At 49.9% G+C, this 25325-nt stretch overlaps 1 protein-coding gene across 2 annotated transcripts; it reads right to left on the bottom strand.

Annotated features, from left to right (window-relative positions):
• Nucleotides 1-4038: 4038 nt before the first annotated feature.
• Nucleotides 4039-24913, bottom strand: LOC138658108 (sphingomyelin phosphodiesterase 5-like). 2 transcript variants are annotated; one of them, XM_069745651.1, is made up of 8 exons: nt 24822-24913; nt 21662-22522; nt 21463-21538; nt 16173-16313; nt 14530-14619; nt 14058-14121; nt 13847-13982; nt 4039-5909 (listed from the first exon to the last, which is right to left on the bottom strand). In XM_069745651.1, the coding sequence occupies exons 2-8, from the start codon at nt 22496-22498 to the stop codon at nt 5805-5807; spliced, it is 1449 nt and encodes a 482-aa protein (XP_069601752.1). In that variant the 5' UTR covers nt 22499-22522; nt 24822-24913; the 3' UTR covers nt 4039-5804. The 2 variants fall into 2 exon arrangements, with proteins under 2 accessions (XP_069601752.1, XP_069601755.1); XM_069745654.1 differs by lacking the exon at nt 24822-24913 and adding an exon at nt 24494-24748.
• Between the last annotated feature and the right edge of the window lie 412 nt (nt 24914-25325).

The following is a 25325-nucleotide window of genomic DNA, read 5'->3' as shown; positions in this document are numbered from 1 at the left end:
CAGAGCACACACGGTCCATAGATTCCATCGTGTCCTCTACACCTCTCAATACACCAGAGCACACACGGTCCATAGCTTCCATCGTGTCCTCTCCTCCTCTCTATACACCAGAGCACACACGGTCCATAGCTTCCATCGTGTCCTCTGCTCCTCTCAATACACCAGAGCACACATGGTCTATAGCTTCCATCGTGTCCTCTCCACCTCTCTATACACCAGAGCACACACGGTCCATAGATTCCATCGTGTCCTCTACACCTCTCAATACACCAGAGCACACACGGTCCATAGCTTCCATCGTGTCCTCTCCTCCTCTCTATACACCAGAGCACACACGGTCCATAGCTTCCATCGTGTCCTCTCCTCCTCTCTATACACCAGAGCACACACGGTCCATAGCTTCCATCGTGTCCCCTCCTCCTCTCTATACACCAGAGCACACACGGTCCATAGCTTCCATCGTGTCCTCTCCTCCTCTCCATACACCAGAGCACACACGGTCCATAGCTTCCATCGTGTCCCCTCCTCCTCTCTATACACCAGAGCACACACGGTCCATAGCTTCCATCATGTCGTCTCCTCCTCTCTATACACCAGAGCACACACGGTCCATAGCTTCCATCGTGTCCCCTCCTCCTCTCTATACACCAGAGCACACACGGTCCATAGCTTCCATCATGTCCTCTCCTCCTCTCTATACACCAGAGCACACACGGTCCATAGCTTCCATCGTGTCCCCTCCTCCTCTCTATACACCAGAGCACACACGGTCCATAGCTTCCATCATGTCCTCTCCTCCTCTCTATACACCAGAGCACACACTGTCCATAGCTTCCATCGTGTCCTCTCCTCCTCTCTATACACCAGAGCACACACGGTCCATAGCTTCCATCGTGTCCTCTCCTCCTCTCTATACACCAGAGCACACATGGTCCATAGCTTCCATCGTGTCCTCTCTATACACCAGAGCACACACGGTCCATAGCTTCCATTGTGTCCTCTCCTCCTCTCTATACATCAGAGCACACATGGTCCATAGCTTCCATCGTGTCCCCTCCTCTCTATACACCAGAGCACACATGGTCCATAGCTTCCATCGTGTCCCCTCCTCTCTATACACCAGAGCACACACGGTCCATAGCTTCCATCGTGTCCCCTCCACCTCTCTATACACCAGAGCACACATTGTCCTTAGCTTCCATCGTGTCCCCTCCTCTCTATACACCAGACCACACACGGTCCATAGCTTCCATCATGTCCTCTCCTCCTCTCTATACACCAGAGCACACACGGTCCATAGCTTCAATCGTGTCTGCTCTTCTTTACCCCCAGTAGACATGCAGGGTTCCTCATCCATTTCTTGATTTATTGTCTTCATTTATACTTTCTATCAATAGTAATCTAATATATAATTGCCTAGAATACTACTTCCTGCCATTTGTGCCAACTTCCTGTCCGGAGCTAATGTCCGGAGCTAATGTCCGAAGCTAATGTCCGGAGATAAGTGACGTCAACAGTGTCCAGTGTCTGATTGGTTGCCTCCTGCTGCGAGCGACCAATCAGAAACGTGCCGTACTGTGACACACTCCGCCCGCCATTTTGGTGTGATTTTTGAATTTTTACCTCACAGCAAGTTTCTACTGCGTGGAGGCGGGCCCAGTGACGTTGCTCTTCAAGCTCCTGCCGAATTTCGTCAAAAAAATGATAATACCATTTACCAAAACTATATATATTTAGTTGTGAAGTGGTTCAGTGACATTTTCACACCAATTTTGAACTTTTGTTTGGTGTTTTCTCCATATACTGCCTATTATTTTTGTTCTTTCTTACTATTATTCATTAATTGTATTATTCTTACATTTGAATAAATAAAGTATATATGGATTCTAGACTCCCGATTCTTTAGAATCGGGCTGCCATCTAGTAATAATAATAAAGTACAAATACAAGATATAATTCCACATCCCCTCCAACACAAAGGCGATTTTTTGGGGCTCTCAATTATTTAATCTTTTTTACATATTTAGGTCAGTGGCCCAAAATTCAAGGTTTAAATTTATGGTTTATTCTAGGTATGGTATTTACATACCTATTTTTCTCTTCCTCTCCCAGCACCTCTTCCTCACCCCTCCCTTCCTATTCCCTCCCCACTTTTCCTCAGATATGAAGCATATTACAATCTACTGAAAAATGCTTTGTTAAAGAATTTCAAAATGTTAATAAAATATTTGGAAAACAAATACAAGATATAGATAGTGTGATGCTTTCAGAGACATAAGTGGTAGATGGCCATCGACATTGTGGCCGTCGATCCCTGCAGAGAATTGCCGAGCACTCTTCTTTGATCTGATTCTTACAGGAGTTTCTCTCACACAAGTCATGACAGCAGGGGATTCTTACACTTGGAGATTGGATATATTCTGCGCTATTCAGGAGATGGACGGCTCTCCATAGATGCTCGGGAGGTGGACGGATCTCCATAGATGCTGGGGAGGTGGATGGATCTCCATAGATGCTGGTGAGGTGGATGGATCTCCAAAGAGGCTGGGGAGGTGGACGGATCTCCATAGATGCTGGTGAGGTGGACGGATCTCCATAGAGGCTGGGGAGGTGGACGGATCTCCATAGATGCTGGGGAGGTGGACGGATCTCCATAGATGCTGGGGAGGTGGAAGGATCTCCATAGATGCTGGTGAGGTGGACAGATCTCCATAGATGCTGGTGAGGTGGACGGATCTCCATAGAGGCTGGGGAGGTGGACGGATCTCCATAGATGCTGGTGAGGTGGACGGATCTCCATAGAGGCTGGGGAGGTGGACGGATCTCCATAGATGCTGGGGAGGTGGAAGGATCTCCATAGATGCTGGTGAGGTGGACGGATCTCCATAGATGCTCAGTAGGTGGACGGATCTCCATAGATGCTGGTGAGGTGGACGGATCTCCATAGAGGCTGGGGAGGTGGACGGATCTCCATAGATGCTGGGGAGGTGGACGGATCTCCATAGATGCTGGGGAGGTGGACGGATCTCCATAGATGCTGGGGAGGTGGACGGATCTCCATAGATGCTGGGGAGGTGAACGGATCTCCATAGATGCTGGGGAGGTGGACGGATCTCCATAGATGCTGGGGAGGTGGACGGATCTCCATAGATGCTTGGGATGTGAATGGATCCATTGGACAAGCTCCATGGTTGATCTGCAGCATTTATGTTGTGATGCTCTGTAATCTGCAGACTGTGCTTCTACCTCTGCTCTCCTGCATTCACTTCATCTCCTCCCATTCTGCGCATGGATCCTAGAAGGTCTTCGTTGTTACCAGAATCATAGCCCCATATTGTCTTCTCTGTACATCTCTGCATAAGTTCTGGATTATCAGCTCTGGAGACCGAAATGTCCACACCTGGGGAAGGGAGAGATCAGCACCTGCTGGGATCTGATTATTGGGGAACTTTACCACGATTTTGGAAACAGAACCTTTTTTCCTCTTCATGGCTCCTATCGCCGGTTACTTGAGGTAATACTTCATAATCTCTATCACATGTTACTCTATCTATATTTGTAACAAGTTCTCACAATTACCAACATCTCGGGTTGCGTTCATTGATGAGACCTTCATTGCTCCCAGAAGAAATGGTGTGATGGAGACATAGAAGCACGGTTAGGCTAACTGGTCTGTAATGGGTCATACTCCTCTGTATCCACCACATGAAGTCCTCCGTAGGTAAACTGCCTGACACCAGAGATGTTTGTCCATTATGAGGACTAGATGCAGACTTTGGAGAACGTTACGAGGTGAAATCTCCCTCCGGAGAACGGCCCGACATGCACAGATGTAGATCTTCAGGGTGCGGGACACAGTGCTAACAGCTGTACATGTGTTCTGGTGAAAGCTTGGGGACGCCCGCGGATGCCCTGTAATGTCAGACATCACCTGGTACCTGCCGAGGAACACGTCCCCTCAGAGGTGTCAGGTGCAGAGATCTACAAACCTGTCTCACAGCTGCGGCCCCTGCACCAGACAAGGAAGATGATTACAGCTCCTCGTACCAAATATTTTATTAACACAATACAGAAGTCAGGAGACATTCACACCATCAGTGAGGTGTCCGTGTGCGAAGCGGCCAATCCCAGGGTGCTGGACGGAGGACAGTGCAACACATAAGTGCAGGGATATCAAGACGTGAGCCAAGTGCCACTAAGTGCTGATCAAAGTATCGAGGACAATAGGTCCAGGAACACTGGGCTGTGGTACGACAGATCTTCGTCACTCAAGGAAATCAGAATCCAATGATTGACAGGCCGGCAAGTGAAAGGACACTGGGTTGTCATCCATGAAGGCAGCAGCCAATCACAGGACAAGTGCAGAGACTTTGGGTTCAGGAAAGAAATATATCTTGGTACCGTGTTAGCCAGTAGATCGAAAAATATTTAGAATTGAGAGTCCTCAGTGGTTGATGCCTTTTAATGGCAAGATGGTAACAAATTGCAAGCTTTCGAGACTACATACGTCTCTTCATCAGGCAAAGACTAAAACAAATTCTGAAGAATCACATATTTATGCACAACATAGTATAGAAAAAAAAAAAAAGAGGGGAAAAAAAACATGGATAAGCCAGGTGACATGAAGCAGAATTACCATGGGTGATTAACAGTTACGTCCATAAATATTGGGCCAATTCTTAGATATGGATTGTTTTATTGTCCTGTGATTAGGGTCTCTGTTGTGGTGACCCCACATGGTCTGATGGGCAAGTTCCTTAGTTGATGTAAAAAGACATAAATCCGTGTGACACATTCATTCCTGCAGTTAGAGTGTTAAAGGTCGTCATCAGTGAACTCTCACCGCCATACAGTAAGAGAAAAAAGAATGGATCTACCTGTAGCAATACATTTCTGTCTCCCAAATCATAAAATTATGGACATGAAATTACTTGTCCTAAAAGGTAACTTCAAATCGCAGAAAGATAGGAGAGTCTGGGACTATAAACTGATGACGACCTTTGACACTAACTGCAGGAATGAATGTGTCACACGTATTTATGTCTTTTTACATCAACTAAGGAACTTGCCCATCAGACCATGTGGGGTCATCACAACAGAGACCCTAACCACAGGACACTAAAACAATCCTTATCTAAGAATTGGCCCAATATTTATGGACATAACTGTTTATCACCCATGGTAATTCTGCTTCATGTCACCTGTCTTATCCATGGTTTTTTTCCCCTCTTTTTTTTTTTCCTATACTATGTTGTGCATAAATATGTGATTCTTCAGAATTTGTTTTAGTCTTTGCCTGATGAAGAGACGTATGTAGTCTCGAAAGCTTGCAATTTGTTACCATCTTTTCAGTTAGCCATTAAAAGGTATCAACCACTGAGGACTCTCAGTTCTAAATATCGCGACTTTGGGTTGTGATCCAAGAAGCTGATCAGTCAATTACAAGGTGCTGATCTCCGGTAGTGAGGAAAACAGGTGCAAGAACCCCGGGCTGTGATCCGAGAGGCCAGCCTGCTAGCCAATCACAGGTGAACAGAGAGGCTGGCCTGCCAGCCAATCACACGTGATCTGAGAACGTCAGCCACTCACAATGTGCTTATCCACTTGAGGACAAGAGATGAAGGGACAATGATGTGATCCGAAAGGCCAGCCAATCACAGGGCACCATTCTCTTGGAGCAAGAAGGACAGGTGCAGGGACACTGGGATGTGATCCAAGAAGTCAATGAACCGCAGGGCGCTGCTCTCCAAGAGAGAGGTCAACAGGTGCAGAGAAACTGGGCTTTGATCCAAGAGGTCAATGAATCACAGGGCGCTGATCTCCGGGAGCGTGGTTGACAGGTGTAGAGAAACTGGGATGTGATCCGAGAGGCCGGCCAACCGGGTGATGAATTGGAACTTGTCTACAACCTTCAACCAAAAAAGGAACAAAGTGAGAAACATTGGGGAAAATAAGTATTTGGTACACTGCTGATTTAGCAAGTTTTCCCATCTACAAAGAATGGAGAGATCTGTAATTTTTATCGTAGGTACACTTCACCTGTGAGAGACAGAATCTAATAATAAAAAGCAGAAAATCCCATTGTATATATAATTAATTTGCATTTTATTGCATGAAATAAGTATTTGATAAAATAGAAAAACAGAACTTAATATTTAGTCCAGAAACATTTGTTTGTAATTACTGAGGTCAGATGTTTCCAGAAGTTCTTGACCCGGTTTGCACACACTGCAGTAGGGATTTTTCCCCCCTCCTACATACAGATGATCTCCAGATCTTTCAGGTTTCGGCGCTGTCGCTGGGCTACATTGAGTTTGAGTTCCCTTCAAAGATTTTCTTTTGGGTTCAGGTCTGGAGATTGGCTAGGCCCCTCCAGTACCTTGAAATGGTTGTTACAGTGACACCCCTTAGTTGCCCTGGCTGTGTGTTTCAGGTATTTGTCATGCTGGAAGACCCAGCCATGACCCATCTTCAATTCTTTTGCTGACAGAAGGAGGTTGTTGGCCAAAATTTCACGATACATGACCCCATCCTCCCTCTAATATGGTGCATTTGTCCAGTCTTGCAGAGAAGGACCCCCAAAGTATGAGGTTTCCCCCACCATGCTTCACATTTGGGATGATGTTCTTGGGGATGTACTCAACCTTCTTCCTCCAAACATAGTGAGTGGAGTTAATACCAAAAAATAGAATTAGTCTTACCGGTAATTCAGTTTCTAGGAACCTTCCACGACAGTCACCATGGAGGATGTCTCCCCGCCCTAATGGGGGACAGGAAACACAAAAGAGGTTAAATAACCTTCCCCTTCCTGCTATCTCCAGTGTTTTTTCTGGACACACTAGCATGTATAGTTACCACCAAAGTGCAGGAAGCATCCAATAAGAGTATCAGATAGGGACGGAAATTAGTGCTGTCGTGGAAGGTTCCTAGAAACCGAATTACCAGTAAGACTAATTCTATTTTCTCCAGTCAACTTCCATGACAGTCACCCTGGAGTCACCAACACTAACTTCTTTAGGGAGGAACCACAGCTTGCAGAACTCGTCTGCAAAATATTAGATCCCTGTAAAAATTTATTCTATAGTGTCTGGTGAAAGTATGTACAGAAGACCAGGTGGCAGATCTACATATCTGCTCAGATGAAGCGTTCCCTCTTGCTGCCCATGATGTAGAGACTGATCGAGTTGAGTAAGCCTTTAGCGAAGCAGGAGAGAGATCTTTTACTGAATATGCCAGACAGATGGCCTGTTTGATACAATTCGCAATTGGGCTTTTTGCTGCTTTCTTGCCTTTATTTTGGCCTGAAAACTGAATAAAAAGATTCTGGTCAATCCTCCAAACCTTGGTCTGTTCAAAGTAATGGAGGACCACCCTGCGGACATCCAGAATGTGGAAATTTACTTCCTTCGCATTGGAAGGATTTGGCCAAAATGAGGGCAACACAATATCCTGACCCCTATGAAAGTCTGAGACAACTTTGGGCATAAAGGAGGGGTCCAAATGCAAAACTATGCTATCAGAGTTCAGAGATAGGTAGGGCTCTTGTACAGACATGGCCTGTAATTCCCCTATGCGCCCTAGCTGTGGTAATTGCCACAAGGAAAACAGTCTTACTTGTTAGGATTTTTAAAGATATGGAAGACAAGGGTTCAAATGAAACCGGAGTTAGACTGTTGAGCACTAAATTTAGATCCCAGGGGGGAACCTGGCTAGGAAGTCTAGGACGTATTCTGCTTGTAGAGGTCATAAACCATTTGATCCAGCACTGCTCGGCCAGGTCCTGGTCAAAAAATGAACTCCGAGCAGAAACCTGAACACTCAGTGTGCTTGGGGCAAGCCCTAGCTCTAATCCCTTCCGGAGGAAGTCTAGGACCTGAGCAATGTTGGGATGGAATGGGTCAGGGACGTTAGGAAGACACCAGGAAGATAACTTATTCCATACTTTTCCATAGATGGCATTGGTTACCGGTTTTCTGCTTTTTTGGAGAGTCTGGACTACTCTGTCGAAGAGACCTTCTGGCTTTTAGGATGTTGGCTTCAGTAACCAAGCCGCAAGCTTCAGTCTGTTGAGGTTTGGGAATAGTAGGGACCCTGATAAAAGAGGTCGGTCTTTTGGGGCAGGAGTAAGGGACCTTCCTGGGTCATGTCCATCAAAATGCTGTACCAGCTTCGTCCTGGCTACATTGGAGCAAATAAGATTGTCGTGATCTGGTCCAACCGGATCTTCTACGGCATCTTCGCCAGCATAGGTATTGGTGGCAAGGCGTAAGCCAGGTTGAAAACCCATGGATGGGCAAAAGCATCTATCCCCCGAGCTCCGTACATAGGACCGAGGGAAAAAAATGTTTTTGTTTTTGCATTTTGAGCATTCGCAAATAAATCGACCTCTGGGTTCCCCCATCTTGAGGTCAGGGATAAGACCTCCTGGTTCAGGCACCATTCTCCCGGATGGACGTCCTTCCTGTTGAGCAAGTCCGCCTGGATATTGTCCGAACCCTTCAGATGCACTGCTGAGATGGACAATAGGTGTTTCTCTGCCCAGAGAAATATCCTTGCCGCAATTAATTTTAAGCTGACATATTTCGTGCCACCTTGGTGTCGGAGGTAGGCCACCGCAGTTACGTTGTCGGAGTAGATACGAACATGATGGTTTTGGAAGAGAGAGGAAGCGGCTTTCAGTGCTTACTCCACTGCTATCAGTTCTCTCAGATTTGATGATGATCTGGATCTTATGTCCGGGGATCACTGTCCTTGGAAATATGCTTCCTGCACCACGGCTCCCCAACCTCTTCGGCTGCCATCTGTACAAAGTACTTTCAGGGGGAGCTGATCCCAGTTCCCCCCCCCGGCGCAGGTTTCGGTAATTTAGCCACCATGAGAGGGACGACTTCACGTGACCAGGAAGTGGAATTTTCCTGGACAGAACATTCCAATATTTACGGGAGTATAGAAAGATGTGGGATTGGAGTGTTCGTGTATGTGCCTGAGCCAAGGACACTGCCTGAATACACGATGTCAGAGACCCCAGAATGGACATGGACTCTCTTAAGGTCGGTGACCTTTGCTGTTTGAATCTGGAGATTCTCTGACGAAGGTCTAGCTGACGATCCTCGGGAAGGAAAGAATGTCCTCTTTTCCGAGTCTATGAGAATCCCCAGGAATTTCTTCCTTGGGCAAGGGTGGAGGTCTGACTTCTGAAGAGTCGGAATCCACCCTAGGGATTCGAGGATCTCTGGGGTTTTTGACACATCCAGGATCAGCCGAGATATTGATGGAGCGACGATGAGGAAGTCGTCTAAATATGGAACAAAACATATACCCTGAAGACGGATGAAAATGACTGCTTCCGTCATGACTTTTGAGAATACTCTAGGTTCTGAGGATACGCCGAACAGGAGCGCATTGAACTGGAAATGGCTGATTCCTCCAGTCGTGGTAGACTGTGAACCTGAGGAACTTCCTGTGATCCGGATGGATCGGAACATGGTAGTAAGCGTCCCTCAGGTCTATTTTAGCCATCACCCAGTCTTGTCCAATAAGAGGGATTGTCGTTTTGACCGACTCCATCTTGAACCTCTGGTACTTGATAAACTGATTCAGGGGTTTTAAATTTATGACAACCCTGTATTTCCCGGAGGGCTTCCTTATGAGGAATAGATGAGAATAATGGCCTCTGCCTATCTCTTGCTGGGGTACATGTGAAATTACTTCTTCTCGCAAGAGATCTTGTACTTGTAGAAGTAAGGGATTCTGGAGAATGTAAAGGGGTAATTCTCTGACACTAGGGGAGGGTGGGGGGGGGGGGGGGAACTCTTGAATTGCAACTTCAGCCTGAATTGTATGGTGTGGAGGATCCACTGGTTTGTAGATATGGACTGCCATCGGGCGAGGAAATGCGAAAGTCGACCTCCCACCGGAGAGTCACTGTTTGTCCGGGGTCTGCTGTTGTTGAGGGACAAGGATGTTCCTGCCTCTACCCCCCTTTGGGTAGCTCCACTGTCCAGTTTTACCTTTTTCCCTGAACTTCTTCTGGGACGACTGTTCACGTGGGGGCTGAAAAAAACCCACTTCCTAGCATTTTTCTTTTCGTGATGCGATTTTTTCTTATCCGAAGCTTTTTCAAGGATATCATCCAAGACTGGCTCAAATACGTGGTGTCCCTGAAAGGGGATGGCACAAAGTTTAGTTTTAGAGGTGATGTCACCCCCCACGATTTCAGTCAAAGGGATCTCCTAGCTGAATTAGAGAGGACTAAGGATCTTGCCACAACCCGAACAGATTCTCCTGAGGCATCGGCTAAAAAGCCCGTTGCCTTTTGGAGAAGGGGTAGGGGGAGTCCAGGATCTCCTCCCTGAAGGTCCCCAGAGAGAGGTGTTCCTCCAACGTGCGAAGCCAGAGAAATAGGGCTCTGGCGACGCATGTAGAAGCTACATTTGTTTTGAGCAAATTAGTAAAGGTTTCCCAGGACTTTTTTAGGTGGCTTTCTATCTTCCTATCTACAGGATCTTTTAATTGGGAAGAATCCTCGAAAGGGAGAGACGTCTTCCTGGTTTCTTTAGAGACCTGGATGTCTACCTTAGGGATTTCCCAAATAGAATTGTCACCTTCAAGGGGAAAGCGATTCCTTAATTCCGAGGGCACGCTAAGTCCCTTCTCTGGGTAGGCCCACTCCTGGAAAATAAGATTTTGAACATTTTCATGAATAGGAAACCCTTTCCTACCTCTGGGTTTCAGCCCTACAAACATCTCATCTTGAACTGAGTACTTCATCTCCACCTCCTCAACCTCCATGGTGTTTCTCACCATGGAGACAAGCTCTTCCGTATCCTCAAAAGAGAAATAATATTTTTTTACTATTGGGTTTAGGGGTGGACGTGGAGCCCTCATTTTCCCAAATAACCTCTGACCACAAGGTACGAATTTCCCCCGAGTCTGAGTCGGTTTCAGCAGGTGCCATTTTCCACTTTTTTAGGGAGAGGGGGATGTGGCACCGGGGTCTGGGAAAGGTCTGCCATGGAGGTCTGCACCTCCTGATTAATGAGCGTTTAAAACTGTCCAGGAGGGAGGGCTGCTCGGCACGTAATATGTCATCTATGCAAGGTTATAAAGGCACAAATGATTGGCCTCGGGGAGACCAAAACATCCAACACCGCGGAGACACCATCACGTGTTTCTCAACGCAGTGATTCCAGAACACTGCCCCCATCCCTTATGGGAAATATGCAGATGCATGTAAAGAAGCCGCGGAGACACCATCACGTGTTTCTCGACGCAAGCAGTGAATAGCCAGGCCTTTCCCTGGGAAGGAACAACCACGGGAAGGGCAGCATCCTATGAAGGAAAGCCACCTATGCCAAGCATGGTATCCATCCACAGACAGCTGTTTCGGGGTTATTGCCCCTCATCAGTGTGGAGTAGGAATCTGGCTATTAGGAGCAGTGCCTAGTAAAAAGGCTATAAAGGCACAGATGATTGGCCTCGCGGAGACCAAAACATCCAACACCGCGGAGACACCATCACGTGTTTCTCAACGCAGTGATTCCAGAACACTGCCCCCATCCCTTATGGGAAATATGCAGATGCATGTAAAGAAGCTGCGGAGACACCATCACGTGTTTCTCGACGCAAGCAGTGAATAGCCAGGCCTTTCCCCGGGAAGGAACAACCACGGGAAGGGCAGCATCCTATGAAGAAAAGCCACCTATGCCAAGCATGGTATCCATCCACAGACAGCTGTACCGTGGATACCGAAACAGCTGTCTGTGGATAGATACCATGCTTGGCATAGGTGGCTTTCCTTCATAGGATGCTGCCCTTCCCGTGGTTGTTCCTTCCCGGGGAAAGGCCTGGCTATTCACTGCTTGCGTCGAGAAACACGTGATGGTGTCTCCGCAGCTTCTTTACATGCATCTATGCAAGGTTGGCACAGCTTCTTTTTGTAAGCAGAGGGAAGCCTGGAACCACAAACACCACACTTGCGGCTCGGTTTGCTCTTTGGGGCAGGGACCTTTTCTCCTTAAAAAAAAAAAAGAGAGAGAAGGTATAATAAATGACCCATAGCTACCAATGCCTGGACAGTGAGGGACCGGCCCCGCTACTCACGGTAGGAGGGTGAACGCTGGGCTCTGCAGACGCAGCTATAGGAGGTTTGTCGCCGTCCATGGTCAGAACTGTTACCAGTCACACAGAGACACTGCGTCTTACCTGGAGGCTCCTGACCAGGATATGAAGAAACTGTGGTCCAGCGACAATTGTGTGCCCCTCCTCCCTCCTGGTCCGTAGAGAGGAACCCAAGGAACGACCCTGGTAGCGGCTCAGGCGCCGGAGTCCACCGGACCGCAAAGCGGCGCATGCGTTTCAACGTGGACGCATCAGGACACGAACAGGAAGTGCGCTGTTGACGTCACTTCCGGCGCACGCGGACTCCAGAACTCGGCCTGCGGGAGGAGCACCCTGGCTGCACATCCCTGCCCTGCTTTACCTCTCGAAGAAGCGAGGGAGGGGCAGGAAGCCATGGAGACAGGAGCAGCCACGTGGAGGAGAGGCAAACCCCCCGACCTCGGCTGCCCGGCTTGGTAAGGCTTTTCTAGGGGCTCCGCTCGCCGGTCGCACCTGAGACAAACCTCTTCATGCCCCACTGGGGGACAGGAAAAACACTGGAGATAGCAGGAAAGGGAGGGTTATTTAACCTCTTGTGTTTTCCTGTCCCCATTAGGGTGGATAGACATCCTCCAAGGTGACTGTCGTGGAAGGTGACTGGAGAAAGTTTTATTTTGGTCTCATCTGATTACATGACCTTCTCCCATGCCTCCTCTGGATCATTGGCCTAGACATGATCTGGCGTGAACAGGGGGATCTTGTGTGCACTACAGGATTTTAATCTATGATAGCGCAGTGTGTTAATAATGGCAATGTTTGAGACTGTGGCCCCAGCTCTCTTCAGGTCATTGACCAGGTCCTCCTGTGTAGTTCTGAGCTGATTCTGACCTTTCTCAGAACCATCCTTACCCCACGAGGCGAAATCTTGCGTGGAGCCCCAGACCGAGAATGATTGACCGTCTTGTTGTGTTTCTTCCATTTTCTAATAATTGAGCCAACATTTGTTGCCTTCTCACCAAGCTGCTTGACTGTTGTCCCGTTGTTCATCCCAGCCTTGTGCAGGTCTACAATTTAGTTCCTGGTGTCCTTAGATGGATCTTTCGTCTTGGCCATGGTGGAGAGGTTCGGAGTGTGATTGATTGTGTGGACAGGTGTCTTTTATACAGGTAACAAGGTCAAACAGGAGCAATTAATCCAGGTAATGAGTGCAGAGTAGGAGGCTTCTTAAAGAAAAACTAACAGGTCCGAGAGCAGAATTCTCGCTGGTTGGTCAGTGATCAAATACTCATTTCATGCATTAAAATGATAATTATGTAACAACCCTTTAATGTGATTTTCTGGATTTTATTTTTAGATTCTGTCTCTCACAGATACGATAACAATTACAGATCTCTCCATTTTCTGCAGAAGGGAAAACGTGCAAAATCGGCAGCGGATCAAATACTTATTTTCTGTACTGAATAGGATTGGACTCCCGTGCCATTGATGGCACTCTCCAGACAGTTACCAGTGCTGCCTCCTCAGTGTTTGGGGTCAGTTCCCATTTTCAGCTGCGGGTCTCTATACATGGAGGGGTCCTACAGTTAGTCCTGTACCTCTGGCTCCCTACCACTATGGTGGTCGCTCCCTGCACCCCTCCCATCTACGTCCTACATCCAGCAGTGCCCACAGAGGAGGCGTTCCCCGACTATGGTCCCTGGGGCGGTAGAATACATGGCTGTGGATGATGGGGGCAGCGGATACTCACCACTGGCAGCAGAGTGTCCGCCTCCCTGTACAGGATGTAATCGATGCGTCGTCCCGTCCAGTGGTCCCCGCTGCCCTCAATCTGAGGTAATGGAGACGCCACATACTGCCGCCGCTCACCGTGTGACTGGAGGGTGCTACAACCAGACAGCAATCATGATGAGGGGATGATGGGAGCAGTGGACCAGCTCTCCATTCACCACATCACTCACCTCTTCAGCCGGGCCGGTGAGTTCACCGCTTCATGGTAGAGAAGCTCTTGTCTGAGGAGAGTCCCTGCGGAGACAGAAGCGGCTCATCACCGGTGGTAGCGGAGGACTATGGCACTATGGGGAAGCCGAACATTGTATTATAGGGAGGGCAGATTGTGTACAATGGGGGCAAAAGAAACCTACAATGAGATCGGAAAGGACCGGCAGCAGGACTCTTGATCCTGGCTTTCCACTCTCTTCAAGGAGGTGTAGCAGAGGGACATGGTTAGTTGTTCCTTGTGTCTTCTTACATGCGATCACCCAAGGAGCAGCCATCACAGATAATCACTAAGCTCTGTGGCCAGATCACTGTGTGGGGTCTCTGCCCGAGGTCAGGGGGTGGGGAGCTCTGCTCAGCATCAGAGGTGGTGAGGGGTCTCTGCAGAAAGGGTCAGCGCTAGGTAAGGGTCCCCGAGAGCTGCTCTGAACTCACCCACAGATCCGGGCCGGTCTTGCCCTGCGCAGTCTCTACAGGGATCTTTGTACATAGAAAACAGCTTGTGTTTCTGCTCCAGGCAGTCATCTAAAAGAAGAAACAACCAAGAACGTAAACCTGCGAGGTCCCCAAAATACAATAACTACAGACAGATGTGGAGGTCGGGATCTCAGGATCCACTGATCGGTGGCGCTGGTGACCATCGATATCAGTGTGAATGGAGCTCAGAGGGGTAAATGCTGCTCCGATGGGTCTCCCGACACTTTCTGCTCCAATGCATACAAGTGAGCTCCGATCACCAAGAGCAGAAGACAGGCGGCGTCACTATGCCCAGGAGATGGTCGCTGACATCAAGGTCCTCCAGGACAATACACTTTGGTCATCAAACCTTTGCCCTCACTGCAGTAGTAAGATCTCCATCCTCTAATATGGATCCTTGCTGTCCTCTGCTGCAGAGGTTCTGGTTTCCCAATCTGCGAACTGTGCGCCCGAGAAAGCCAAAAGCCGAAACCACATGGGCATTGTGTGAGATTTTAGTATCTAGGTGTTCAAGAACTGATCCCACTGCCACACAGGAGAGCAATGATCACCATTGGAGGATGCAGATCTCACCAGGACGCTGAGAGGAAAGGTTTAATGACCAAAGAGTATTGTCCTGGACGATCTTGATGTGAGTGAAGATCTCCTGGACATTGTGTCAGACGTCTGCTGTAATGCCGCCATACAGTGTACATAGCGGTTGGCCAAATGATGGGCCGCCAGCCATCTCCTCCGACTCTCCCATACACAGGAGCGCTCAGCTGGCAGCGCACACCTATCTTCTCTATGACAGTGGCTGGGAGGCATCTCTGGTTGCGGCTTTGCTCTTAAGCATCAGCAGTTAGAAATCTAGAGAAAGTTGTGTGTCGCAATTGACATTAGCTGCAGACATTGTCATCTGACCCCACCATTAGTCTAAGGTGTATGAGGGCATAAGTGATAGCAGCTCTGCGGACAGAACATGTGTAAGAGGAAGATAGAACGTGGAGCCATCAGTAAATCCCCAACGTGGCCGAGCAGTGACCGGAAGAGGACTGTGCTCCGCCCAGGAAGGGAGAGCTGGTGCGAGGTACCACACCGGCCTGAGGTGCAGAGCTGGAGTGAGGTACCACACTGGCCTGAATTGGAGAGCTGAAGCGAGGTACCCCACCGGACTGAGGCAGAGGTTAAGCAAGATACCCCACTGGCCCGAGGCAGAGAGCTGGAGCGAGGCACCCCATTGGCCTGAGGCAGAGCTGAGAAAGGTAAGACATCGGCCTGTGGGGCAGAGCTGGTGCTGGAATGAAGTACCACCCCAGCCTGTGGGGCAGAGTTGGCGTAATGTACAATATCGGCCTGAGGCAGAGCTGAAGAAAGGTACCGCACTGACCTGACGCTAGTCACGAGCGGGGGTGGACGCCGCCTAGTCAAGAGCGAGGGTGGACGTGGTTTAGTCACGAGCGCAGCCTAGTCAGGAGCAGGGTGCATGCTGCCTAGTCACTAGTGTGGGTGAACTGGTGAAAACATTTCTATAGACCAGACATCCCGTAATAATCAGGACGAAACAACAGCATTACACGACCGCTATAACCCGGAAGATCAGCACGGAGCTCACGTCATACCTGACGAGCAGTTGTCAAAGTTCAGATCTCCACAGAGAACATCGAAGGCGACAAGTTCCCCGTCCTGCGAGTTCTCAGCCTGGAAGTCAGACACCCACTGAAGGAGCAGGGACATCTGGTCACAGCGTATGGCGGCATCGCCTGGACACATGGGAGACATCCATCAGAGGAGATGAAACAGTCATTATACAAGGGACGTCACAAATCGTCCTCAACCAAAAGGAAACTCAGTGCTGCCCTAGTCATTCGTCGCACCATATCCCACTGTCACAAATCATCCGTCACACCATATCCCACCGTCACAAATCATCCATCATATCACGTCATATGCCACCGTCACAACACCGTGTTCCAATTATGCAAATTGGATTTAAGTGTCAAAAATTTAACTATTTTGTTTTTCAAATAAACCCGTGAATGGTATTGTATCTCAGGGCTCAATGGATCACTGAAATCAATCTTAAAAACATGTGATAATTAGTTTTCCAGGTGATTCTAATTAAAGGAAAACTACTTAAAAATGATGTTCCACATTATTAAGCAGGCCACAATTTTCAAGTAACATGGGAAAGAAAAAGGATCTCTCTGCTGCCGAAAAGCATCAAATAGTGCAATGCCTTGGTCAAGGGATGAAAACATTAGATATTTCAACTTAAGAGTGATCATCATACTGTGAAGAGATTTGTGACTGAAACCGAGCACAGAGTTCATGCAGATAAAGGCATAATGAGGAAGGTTTCTGCCAGACAAAATCATCGGATTAAGAGAACAGCTGCCAAAATACCATTATAAAGCAGCAAAGTTATTTGAAGCTGCTGGTGCATCTGGAGTCCCTCGAACCGCAAGGTGTAAGATCCTTCAAAGGCTTGCTGTGGTGCATAAACCTACTATTCAGCCACCCCTAAACAGTGTTCACAAGCAGAAACGGTTGCAGTGGGCCCAGACATACATGAAGTCTAATTTCCAAACAGTCTTGTTTACTGATGAGTGTCGAGCAACCCTGGATGGTCCAGATGGATGGAGTAGTGGATGGTTGGTGGCTGGCCACCATGTCCCAACAAGGCTGCGACGTCAGCAAGGAGGTGGAGGAGTCATGTTTTTGGCCGGAATCATGGGGAAACAGCTGGTAGGGTCCTTTAAGGTTCCTGAAGGTGTGAAAATGACCTCTGCAGAGTATATAGAGTTTCTGACTGACCACTTTCTTCCATGGTCTAAAAAGCAGAAACGTGCCTTCAGGAGCAAAATCATCTTCATGCTGACAATGCCCCATCTCATGCTGCAAAGAATCCGAGTCATTGGCTGCTATGGGCATAAAAGGAGATAAACTCATGGTGCGGCCACCATCTTCCCCTGACCTCAACCCTATAGAAAACCTTTGGAGGATCATCAAGCCAAAGATCTATGAGGGTGGGAGGCCGTTCACATCAAAACAGCGGCTCTGGGAGGGAAGAAATACAAGAAGAAACTCTCCGAAAACTCACAAGTTCAATGGATGGAAGAATTGTGAAGGTGACAGCAAAGAAGGCTCCTATGTAACATGTAACTTGGCCTGTTAGGAGGTTTTGGAGTTAAATAGCTTTTTTGTTCAGTGAATGTGACCTCCTAATGCTGTAAATTCCACAAATGAGACTTTTCAGTTCTTTATATCAAATGTTTAGAAATTCTACTGGGCCTAATAATTTGGAGCAGTGCATTGTGGGGTTTTATTCATTGTGGAGATTATACTGTTATCATTGGGAAGTTTCTTCAATAAAATTTGATGTATAATCTAAAGGGTGATGACTTATTAGACTGACTGTCATTTGCACCGACCATTTAGGAAAATTCGAGAAAAATATCATGTGCATAATAATTTGGAACATGGTGTAGTCATTCATCACACCATTTCCCACCAGAACTCGTCATCCGTCACACCATATCCCACCATCACTAGTCATCCGTCACACCATATCCCACCGTCACTAGTCATCCGTCACACCATATCCCACCATCACTAATCACCCGTCACACCATTTCCCATCAGCACTAGTCATCCGTCACACCATATCCCACCATCACTAGTCATCCGTCACACCATATCCCACCGTCACCAGTCATCCGTCACACCATATCCCACCATCACTAGTCATCCGTCACACCATATCCCACCGTCACACCATATCCCACCATCACTGGGAAGAAGGAATCAATATCACCATTACACACTGAACGGGAAACCACTGGGTAAATCTGACAGGGAGAAGGACTTGGGGATCCTAGTTAATGATAAACTTACCTGGAGCAGCCAGTGCCAGGCAGCAGCTGCCAAGGCAAACAGGATCATGGGGTGCATTAAAAGAGGTCTGGATACACATGATGAGAGCATTATACTGCCTCTGTACAAATCCCTAGTTAGACCGCACATGGAGTACTGTGTCCAGTTTTGGGCACCGGTGCTCAGGAAGGATATAATGGAACTAGAGAGAGTACAAAGGAGGGCAACAAAATTAATAAAGGGGATGGGAGAACTACAATACCCAGATAGATTAGCGAAATTAGGATTATTTAGTCTAGAAAAAAGACGACTGAGGGGCGATCTAATAACCATGTATAAGTATATAAGGGGACAATACAAATATCTCGCTGAGGATCTGTTTATACCAAGGAAGGTGACGGGCACAAGGGGGCACTCTTTGCGTCTGGAGGAGAGAAGGTTTTTCCACCAACATAGAAGAGGATTCTTTACTGTTAGGGCAGTGAGAATCTGGAATTGCTTGCCTGAGGAGGTGGTGATGGCGAACTCAGTCGAGGGGTTCAAGAGAGGCCTGGATGTCTTCCTGGAGCAGAACAATATTGTATCATACAATTAGGTTCTGTAGAAGGACGTAGATCTGGGGATTTATTATGATGGAATATAGGCTGAACTGGATGGACAAATGTCTTTTTTCGGCCTTACTAACTATGTTACTATGTTACTAGTCATCCGTCACACCATATCCCACCATCACTAGTCATCCGTCACACCATATCCCACCATCACTAGTCATCCGTCACACCATATCCCACCATCACTAATCATCCGTCACACCATATCCCACCGTCACCAGTCATCCGTCACACCATATCCCACCGTCACTAGTCATCCGTCACACGATATCCCACCATCACTAATCACCCGTCACACCATATCCCACCATCACTAGTCATCCGTCACACCATATCCCACCTTCACTAATCATCCGTCACACCATATCCCACCATCACTAATCACCCGTCACACCATATCCCACCATCACTAATCATCCGTCACACAATATCCCACCTTCACTAGTCATCCGTCACACCATATCCCACCGTCACCAGTCATCCGTCACACCATATCCCACCATCACTAGTCATCCGTCACACCATATCCCACCATCACTAATCACCCGTCACACCATATCCCACCGTCACTAGTCATCCGTCACACCATATCCCACCATCACTAATCACCCGTCACACCATATCCCACCATCACTAGTCATCCGTCACACCATATCCCACCTTCACTAATCATCCGTCACACCATATCCCACCATCACTAATCACCCGTCACACCATATCCCACCATCACTAATCATCCGTCACACCATATCCCACCGTCACTAGTCATCCGTCACACCATATCCCACCATCACTAATCACCCGTCACACCATATCCCACCATCACTAATCATCCGTCACACCATATCCCACCTTCACTAATCATCCGTCACACCATATCCCACCTTCACTAATCATCCGTCACACCATATCCCACCATCACTAATCATCCGTCACACAATATCCCACCTTCACTAGTCATTCGTCACACCATATCCCACTGTCACCAGTCATCCGTCACACCATATCCCACCGTCACTAGTCATCCGTCACACTGTATCCCACCTTCACTAGTCACATCATATCTATCAATCATCATCCTTTGCTTCCAACCTCACCTCCAAGTTCAATTGCAGACCTCATTTCTTAGGTCATCCACAGTGACGGCCCTCCTCCCAGAATGCAGTGGCCCATTGTAACATCACACACAGATTCATACATTTAGTGATATTACCCCAACAAAGAGAAGGAAAGCTGTGTGATCACAGGATATGGAAGGATATCCCATCACAGGGTGGCATCACCTAGACACACAGAGATAGAGATGTCTGATCATAGCGGCCCATAGCACGGCCAAACGGCACACCTCCCGAACACGTCCAGAGTGAAGAGGATACCTCCTCCCGAGGACAGGTCCAGAATGAACAGGACACCCCATGCCACCCTCCACCCACGCAGAGGACAGGTCCAGAGTGAAGATGACACCTTCCACCGACGACTAGCCCAGAGTGAGGAGCACACCTCCTTAACTCCCCACCTCCTGAGAACTGGTCCAGAGTGAAGAGGACACCTCCACCTCCCACCAGAACTGGTCCAGAGGGAGGGGGGACACCTCTACCACCTCAAGAACTGGTACAAAGTGAAGAGGACACCCCATCGCCCCGAGGACTGGTCCAGAGTCAAGAAAACACATTCTAGTCCCCCTCCTACCCCCTCCCCCAGGACTGGTCCAGAGAGAAGAGTACACCTCACCCCCAAAGATGGGTCCAGTGTGAAGAGGACAATTCCTCCCGAAAACAGGTCCAGAGTGGTGGACACCTCCCCCTGAGTAAGGAGGACTCCACCCCCCACCCCTCCCAAACAGGTCCAGAGTGAGGAGGACCCCCCCCAGGACAGGTCCACAGTGAGGACATCACCACCCCCCCATCACCGAGGACAGGTCCAGAGTGGAGGACACATCCACGCCCCCGAGGACAGGTCCAGAGTGGAGGACACCTCCCTCCCCCCATGCCCCCCTCCACCCACACAGAGGGCAAGTCCCAAGAAGACATCTTCCCCTGACGACTAGCCCAGTCACCTCACGCCCGAGGACCCGTCCAGAGGGAAGAGGAAACCTCACGCCTGAGGACTCATCCAGAGGGAAGAGGACACCTCACGCCCGAGGACTCGTACAGAGGGAAGAGGACTCCTCACGCCCGAGGACTAGTACAGAGGGAAGAGGACACCTTCTTCCAGACATGTACAAGGAGAGGAGGACACCCCACAAACATGTACAAGGAGGAGAGGACACCCTCAGACAAGTACAGAGGTAGAATGGTACTGATTTAGAAGACAGAGGCTCCCGCACTGAAGTCTCATCTCTCAGTGTCTTGCTTCTGATAACCACAAGACTTGGGCAGGTGGATGTCCCCATATTTATTGCTACTATGTCGCTCCCTTAACTTACTCTCTGGAGCATGGAGGTGGGTACAGTTTATGTATCCCACAATCTTTTGCTTCTGCTCTGTCTCTCCTAACTGAACCTGCAGACAAATCACATCACAATCTGAGAGACACAATGACCAATGAACCCTGGCTGCCGCAGTGTCCACACATGGTGGTACAGGTGTGGCATCCGTGTGCCTGAACGACATCGATTGCTTTACCTTAACACACAGGAGGCCCTTGGATGCCAAAGCATCCTCCCCACGTCCATTTGGGTAGATATAATACTTGGCATTAAGCAGCGGGTGCCGGCTGGCCAGGAATAGTCCACTATTGAAGAACTTGAAACCACAACCATGTGGCCCTGAGGGGCCAACGTCATATAAGATGTAGGGAAAAGAGGAGCCAAGGCAGCGGCGCATCTTCTGAGACGCTCGGCCATCAAACACCTCCTGTAGACATATAAAGTCTGCATCCTGTGGGAACACAAGAGAAACCTCAAACGGGCCATCCTCTTCTCCACCTTGGACCTTATTACCAGGTGTCTCGATCATGGGTAGGATGTCCTCAGCGCTGCAGACTGGTGCGGAGTCACCATCATCCTGTGCCTCTTGAGGAGCACAGAGAAGCCGGGAGATGGCAGTGGCACGACGTTGAGTGTGGCTCAGGTTACTGAAACGTGCCAAGCCATCTGGCAGAAGACATAGATTGGCACTGATGAAGATGAAAGAGCGGACACCTATGATGGTCCTGTCAAGAGGATTGGCGGCAACCACACATCGCTGGTAACTGAACGGCCGGCGGACCTGGTGAAGCGGAGCCCAGAGCAGGAGGCCGAGAACACACAGGGGCAAGGACACTACAAAGAGAAGCACGAACAGCGGCACCCCAAATACCAGACACAGGATACGCAGAGCACAGGAGCGCTCCGCACTGGTGGAGACTGTGCAAGACAACAGCCGATCAATAAACCAGTAGGATGGAAACACCAGGATACAACTCAGGTGGAAGAGCACTTCCAGCAGGCGGCAGCTGAAGGGCGACTCGGAGAAAGGCATCGATATGACCGGCACATTCACAGACTGAAACAGAAGAGGAAAATAATCAGTAAGGGAAATACAGCTCTCGCCGAAGCCGAGCCTGTTACCTTCCACTGGCCAAAGCCAAGCACTCCACCCAACAGATTGGCCGAACCCGCTATCCCACCTGCTCGCCCAAGCCCACCGACCCCACCCAATCACCCAAGCCTGACAACCACACACGCTATCCCTAAAACGACTCCAGCAGAATCCCCGAGCATAGCGCACCAACCCCACCGCTTGCCGAAGCCAAGCTCGCCACCTCACTGCATATCCGGTTCATCACTAGTCATCCGACACACCATATCTCACTATCACTAGTCATCCGACACACCATATACCACGGTCACATCATATCTGATTATCACTCATCATTCATTGCTTCCCGGAATACAGTGGCCCCTCATAGCATCACATCACACACAGGTTTCATACATTCAGTGATATTACCCCAACAAAGAGAAATAAAGCTGTGTGATCACAGGATATGGAAGGATATCCCATTACAGGGTGGCATCACTAATACACAGAGATGTCTGATCATAGCGGCCCATAGGACCAGCATGTGGCACCCCTCCCCAACACGTCCAGAGTGAAGAGGACAACTCCCCCCGAGGACAGGTCCAGAGTGAGGAGGACAACTCCCCCCGAGGACAGGTCCAGAGTGAGGAGGACAACTCCCCCCGAGGACAGGTCCAGAGTGAGGAGGACAACTCCCCCCACCCCCTGCCAGGCTAGGCCTAGAGTTGGGACGACATCTCCCCCCTCCAAGGACAGGTCCAGGGTGAGGAAGACAACTCCCCCTGAGGACAGATCCATAGTGAAGAGGACAACTCCCCCCGAGGACAGGTCCAGAGTGAGTACACCTCCCCACCAAGGACAGGTCCAGAGAAAGGAGGTTACCTCCCCCCCCCGAGGACAGATCCAGAGAGAGGACTCCTCCCCTCCCCGCCAGGATAGGTCCAGAGTGAGGAGGACATCTTTCCCCCCCTCCCGAGGATAGATTCAGAGAGAGGTAGGACACCTCCCCCAGGACAGGTCTAGAGTGAGGACACCTCTGCAGAGGACAGGTCCAGAGTGAGGATCACACCTCCTATGGAGGACAGGTCTAGGGTGAGGAGGCCATCTTCCCCCTCCAAGGACTAGTCCAGGGAGAAGGACCTTGTGATGTCAATGTTCTCCTGAGCACGGCCCGGGACCCCAGTGAATGGCCGGAGCACGGCCCAGGACCCCAGTGAATGGCCGGAGCACGGCCCGGGACCCCAGTGAATGGCCGGAGCACGGCCCGGGACCCCAGTGAATGGCCGGAGCACGGCCCGGGACCCCAGTGAATGGCCGGAGCACAGCCCGGGACCCCAGTGAATGGCCGGAGCACGGCCCGGGACCCCAGTGAATGGCCGGAGCACGGCCCGGGACCCCAGTGAATGGCCGGAGCACGGCCCGGGACCCCAGTGAATGGCCGGAGCACGGCCCGGGACCCCAGTGAATGGCCGGAGCACGGCCCGGGACCCCAGTGAATGGCCGGAGCACGGCCCGGGACCCCAGTGAATGGCCGGAGCACAGCCCGGGACCCCAGTGAATGGCCGGAGCACGGCCCGGGACCCCAGTGAATGGCCGGAGCACGGCCCGGGACCCCAGTGAATGGCCGGAGCACGGTCCGGGACCCCAGTGAATGGCCGGAGCACGGCCCGGGACCCCAGTGAATGGCCGGAGCACAGCCCGGGACCCCAGTGAATGGCCGGAGCACGGCCCGGGACCCCAGTGAATGGCCGGAGCACGGCCCGGGACCCCAGTGAATGGCCGGAGCACAGCCCGGGACCCCAGTGAATGGCCGGAGCACGGCCCGGGACCCCAGTGAATGGCCGGAGCACGGCCCGGGACCCCAGTGAATGGCCGGAGCACGGCCCGGGACCCCGACCGTCGTCAGCCCCGACCTGATGGCTATGGCTGCACACCGGTGACCCCAGCACTGACCCCGTACAAGAGACGTCATCTGATCGTCGCCCCCAGCTCTGCGGAGTGTGGACAGGTGGCAGCAGTGCCACAGGGTCTCAGCCAACATCACCGCTGCAGCCAGTCACTGGCCTCACCCCAGAAGTCCGCAGCGTCAGTCAGTGAGCTGAGTGATCGACTGCAGCGGTGATGACACGTGCGGCCGTGATGTAACTGGTGCAGCCCGTACAGGTGACATCTGGAGCAGAAGGCAAAGGTCAGCGCCACCAAGAGAAAGAAGCGTTCACCGCCGGCGCAGCCCCGTATCCTCCCGCCGCTCCGAGCACCGACTGCAGGGGGCGCAACTCACCGCGCAGCGCTGCCGTCCTGACAGTCCGCGGCCGGTAACAGGGGGCGGAGCCGAGAACCGCCAACTGGCCGCACGTCACCTGGGGGCGTGGCTACCGAAGGCCCGGAACACAGTCACGTGACCAAGAAAAGACGAAAAACGACATTCTGGACCGCCGAGGATTCTGGGTAATACACGTGTTGGCACGAACAGCAGCTAGAGGGCGCCCGAGAGACGTCACACTGTGTATATATATATATATACAGCCACCAGAGGGGCCCGAGAGACATCACACTGTATATATATATATATATATACAGCCACCAGAGGAGCCCGAGAGACATCACACTGTATATATATATATATATACAGCCACCAGAGGGGCCCGAGAGACATCACACTGTATATATATATATATACAGCCACCAGAGGAGCCCGAGAGACATCACACTGTATATATATATATATATATATATATACAGCCACCAGAGGGCGCCCGAGAGACATCACACTGTGTATATATAT

The sequence above is a fragment of the Ranitomeya imitator genome, chromosome 1, assembly GCF_032444005.1.
Source record: "Ranitomeya imitator isolate aRanImi1 chromosome 1, aRanImi1.pri, whole genome shotgun sequence".
In the NCBI taxonomy this organism is placed as follows: domain Eukaryota; kingdom Metazoa; phylum Chordata; class Amphibia; order Anura; family Dendrobatidae; genus Ranitomeya; species Ranitomeya imitator.
This window is presented reverse-complemented; position numbering and strand designations above follow the sequence as displayed.